We start from the raw sequence: 4895 nt of genomic DNA, 5'->3' as shown, positions 1-4895 counted from the left end.
TGTACCAAATTCTCTGTTTGGTGCATTAATTTTGTTAGTTAGATGTTTCTTTTGGTGTATGTTTCGCCTAGCTGTCCAGATCTGCAGCTGTTTTGATCCAGTGTCTTTTCGATTGATATTAACATTTGCTTCTTAGTAAGCTAGTCAGGAACCAATCAGTTAGTCATGGTGTGCTATAGTGGTAGTGGACGCCTTACTGCAAGCTCCAGTTTATGTTGAATACTGTGGAAGTTACCTGTCGGCTCTGAAATTCTACTGCATTTTTACTTACTTGTCTGCTCTAAAGTTCTACCCATTGTTTACATGTTTTGTTCAGTTCAAGCAAATTATATGCAAATTATTCTCAATGTACCTTTTACCATGGCATAGTAATTATGATGTACCTTCCTGCTGCTATCATGCCTATGAATTTGCTCATGTTACTAACTTTGTTGATGTGGTCTGTCTAGGTATCGAGTTTCTAATACATTGGAGGATACTGAAATGGGTGCTAGGGAGAATGGGGAAGAAAGAAATGACCATTCAACTGATGTGGAAGTGGAACGAGATGGTAAACAAGGGAAGGAAGCTGAATCAGACTATGAAGCAGCTAGAGATTCCTTTTCATCTCAAGGCGAGGCTAACAACAATGAAGATACTAAAGTGAAAAGAGTCTCCAGGGTTCCGAAGAAGTTAGCAAAGAAAGAGTCAAAGCAAAATAGTCCACGTCCGCTAAGAACTAACTCTGGTCGTCTAGTCAACACTAAGCTGCAGTATATATCACCAAACAACACCCAGAACAAATCACCGAAGTCAAACAAAGCAGCTTATGTTGTTAAAACTATTGAAACTCAAAGGCCAGAAACTGTGGAAGTTTCTTCTTGTCCTTCATCTGATGTGTCCGGGGAAACCAATGATAAATCTATTGTGGATACAATCACCAATGATAATTCCATAGTGGGCAGAGCTTCTGATGATAAGGCCGTTGATGGTATGGAGACTGATGATCAGGCCAATGAGGGTGGAGGGACTGATGATAAGGCCATTGAGCATACAGCGGCTGATGAGAAGATCATTGAGGGTACAACTACTGATGATAAGTCCATTGAGGGTACAGCGTCTGATGATAAGGGCATTGATGGTGTAAAGACCGATAATAAGGAGGCCATTGAAGAGGCAAAGGAGATTGATGTCTTGGATGAAGCTCCAACCTGTGATCAGAGTAGTGGGACTGATGATGAGATTGCTGATATTGAGCAAGGTGTACTCGATGATGACAAGTCAGCTGCATATGAAAAGAATGACGAAAATATTGAGGAATTAGAATCAAAAATTGAAAAGCTGGAGCAAGAGCTACGTGAAGTTGCTGCCCTTGAGGTTTCTCTTTACTCTATTGTGCCAGAGCATGGATGCTCATCACATAAGATGCATACACCAGCCAGGCGTCTGTCTAGGTTATATATTCATGCATCAAAGTTTTGGTCCCCAGAGAAGAAAGCTTCTGTCGCAAAAAACTCTGTTTCTGGGCTTGTGCTCATTGCAAAGTCTTGTGGAAATGATGTTCCGAGGTAAACTAGGGCTATTATAGTATGCTTATTTCTCATATGTCCATAAATGTTAGCTCCTTTTGATTTTGATTTGAGAATCAAACTTTGATGTAGATTGACATTCTGGCTATCAAACATAGTTGTGCTAAGAGAGATCATTGCACAAGCCTTTGGCGTTTCATGCCAATCAACTCCAGTTTTGAAGGCTTTCACCGCAGATAGTACCACAAAGGTTGACAAGAATTCTTCGCCAGTGAGATGGAAAAGCAACTCCAATGGCAAGCATGCTAGACATACTATCACACAATTACCAGATGATTGGCAGGAAACTGCCACTGTATTAGCCGCATTGGAGAAGATTGAATCTTGGATCTTTTCTCGGATTGTTGAATCTGTGTGGTGGCAGGTAAAGGGTTCACTTTATACTATGATCTGAGCTTGTTTTCTGTAAAACATGACTTGTACAAAGTTTCCAATTGAATCATCCTTCCAGTATCCTGAATTTTATGTTTCTTCCCAGGCACTGACACCCTGTATGCAAACTCCTGTTGAAGATTCATCCACTCCAAAGGCTGGGAGGTTGTTAGGGTCTGCTTCGGTTGATCAGCATCAAGGTGTCTTTTCTTTTAATCTCTGGAATACTGCATTATGCGATGCCTTCAGCAGAATATGTCCTCTTCGAGCTAGTGGGCATGAGTGTGGCTGCTTACCAGTACTGGCAAAACTGGTATGATTTAAGATTTCTCTCATCATTTGAAAGGACTAATATTTTTCTGAACTGTATTGCTGAGTTGTTATGTTATTCTCAGGTGATGGAGCAATGTGTAGCCCGTTTAGATGTTGCTTTATTTAACGCCATCCTTCGTGAATCAGAGAATGAGATACCATCTGATCCAATATCTGATCCTATCCTTGACTCAAGGGTTTTGCCAATTCCCGCTGGCCACTTAAGCTTCGGGTCAGGCGCACAGCTTAAGAATTCAGTAAGTACCTAAACTGGAAAGCAACTTGTATATCTATAGTTTGTTTTTCCAAAATGAAAACCAATATATATATCCTTATGTTGATGCCCTTTTATTCTGGGTTAATGCTTGCAATTTCATGAAGAACAAGCAAACCAGAATAGCGCCTTTCGCCCCTCCACGATTTCAATCACTCCTTGCATTTTTTTCATTCTCTCGCGAACTATATATACCTACTGTTTATGCATGAAATCATCTCCCCAGATCGGAAGCTGGTCTAGATGGTTGACCGATACATTTGGCATGGATGGTGATGACTCTGAAAAAGATGGCCAAGATGCAGGAAGAGATGGTGATGAAAGAAATGGTAAAGGCGGATTAAATTCCTTTAAGCTGCTCAATGAGTTGAGTGATCTTCTTATGCTTCCAAAGGACATGCTTCTTGAGAACTCCATCAGGAAAGAGGTGTGTTCCCTTGAATAGCTCCTTTCTGTGTCCCATCTCCCAAGCCACAATCTGCTGAACTGTTACCTTTAAGTTACCGTCATCCATACTGTAGTTGAAGTTTTGAAATTTTGTGTTAGGTCTGCCCTTCAATTGGCATTCCACTAGTAATAAGAATACTCTGCAACTTCACCCCTGACGAGCTCTGCCCTGATCCTGTTCCAGTCCATGTTCTAGAGGAGCTGAATTCCCAGGTATGATTTGTTGCTGGGGAAGATTTTCTTCTGTTCAAAATGTGATGTATCAACAGACTTAAACACCATATTGATTCTTGTCATCAATGCCTTGCAGAGATTGCTGGAGCGCTCCGTGGAGAAACATATGATCAGTACATTCCCGTGCACCGCTGCTCCTGTTGTGTACCGCGCCCCTTCGTTGAAGGATGTAGCAGAGAAAGTGGCAGACACCAGTGGCAACGGAGATGTGGACCGAAGGGCCTCGATGGTCCAGAGGAGAGGGTACACCAGCGATGACGATCTGGATGACCTAAGCTCTCCCCTGATGTCCCTGTATGATCGGAGCTCTCCACCCTTGCCTTGTGACAGGGTTGCGCATTTCAGTACTCGAAAAGACGGTGACATCGCAAATGTGAGATATGAGCTCCTGAGAGAAGTATGGTCGGAGCACCGTGATTAATTGATCGAGCAACCTGCAAGACCTCTTCGGTTGTTACTTTGTAGGAAGTCTTAGTAGAAAGCCGAGTGCCTGGATTGTGAAGAACCTGCTTTGCACCTGATGCAGAATGATTAAGAGGGATGACTCGTGGCCTGTGTTGCTGGTCCCTCAGATTTTGCCGCTGCAATATTCTACCCTCTGTTCTTGTATATTTATTCCTCGGTGACTTGGTGAGTACATTCATCAGTTAGGCTTTGTTTTGTACTAGCATATATAGTGTAAATTTGGAAGCGAGATAACATTTACGCTTCTCCCTATTATGGTGATTTCTTCTGTACTGGTTGTGGAATATGAATATGATACGAAGTTTGAAAGAAGCATGATGATATGATCCTTGGTACTGTTAGCACGCCTGTTCCATGTGTTTTGAGCAGGATTGCACCATGTGTTCTGAGCAGAATTGCACCTCTCCCTTGGCCGACAGTTTGTACCTTTTGGTCAGGAATCACCACTTGTGCCTGAGCTGTTTCCACTTTTCTAGTCTGGCTCTCATCATTGGCCATGGAGGTGTCCAGCAGAGTAGAAAGCCCTACTTGTATCACTGTTCACTGAAAACAACAGCTAGTGTAGTAGTGTGGATGATGAGAGGTGGATATTCTGAGAAGTGGTCAGAAATGCTGCCGCCGATCTCAGCTAACTAGTAGTTTGAACCCTAATACAAGCACGTCTCGAACCCATACCTGAACTGAACGTAAGTGTCCTGTGCAGTGTGCACCATCTTTTGTGATGATCTATGAAAGCCGGTGCCGGTGCCTGCTGTCCTGTCATACAGGGTGGCATACAAGCACTCAACCTGAGAAGACGAGAGACGTCTGCAGTCTGCTTCCTTTGTTTACATCGACCAGAAATGCAATAAAGATAAACGAAAAAACATGACACTCAAAGGCCAGTTTCAGGTTTAGTAGAAACGGCAGTGGATTAGCCAAACAACGACAGTGGTTTTAATTAAACAAAATTTTGAAGATTTCATTTTCACTAAACTTGCCCGTCTTCAAACATTCGATTGTGAGCATTGATCCGTAGATCAGAATTTCATCGTTTAAGCAAAGTTGTCAAAGCTCGTATACACAGAGGGCACAACTGTAGTAAGGATGATAACATGACACGGATGTGCTGCTCATGTTTTAAATCTCATTGTTACAAGATGGCTTAAAGGCCATTCTCCCCGTTCTTGTTAATGTTCGTGAGACATGAAGTATGTGAAGGCTTCAACATTAAGAAAAGAGAA

At 42.4% G+C, this 4895-nt stretch overlaps 1 protein-coding gene across 1 annotated transcript; it reads left to right on the top strand.

The window, feature by feature from the left end:
• Positions 1-459: 459 nt before the first annotated feature.
• LOC124653818 lies at positions 460-3949 on the top strand. Its single transcript, XM_047192884.1, has 7 exons — positions 460-1547; positions 1641-1932; positions 2047-2253; positions 2336-2509; positions 2753-2953; positions 3073-3186; positions 3284-3949. The coding sequence occupies exons 1-7, from the start codon at positions 484-486 to the stop codon at positions 3626-3628; spliced, it is 2397 nt and encodes a 798-aa protein (XP_047048840.1). The 5' UTR covers positions 460-483; the 3' UTR covers positions 3629-3949.
• Positions 3950-4895: the final 946 nt, after the last annotated feature.

The sequence above is a fragment of the Lolium rigidum genome, chromosome 5 (genome assembly GCF_022539505.1).
Source record: "Lolium rigidum isolate FL_2022 chromosome 5, APGP_CSIRO_Lrig_0.1, whole genome shotgun sequence".
NCBI lineage: Eukaryota > Viridiplantae > Streptophyta > Magnoliopsida > Poales > Poaceae > Lolium > Lolium rigidum.
Note: the sequence above shows the minus strand (reverse complement) of the source record. Positions and strands in the feature narration are given on the sequence as shown.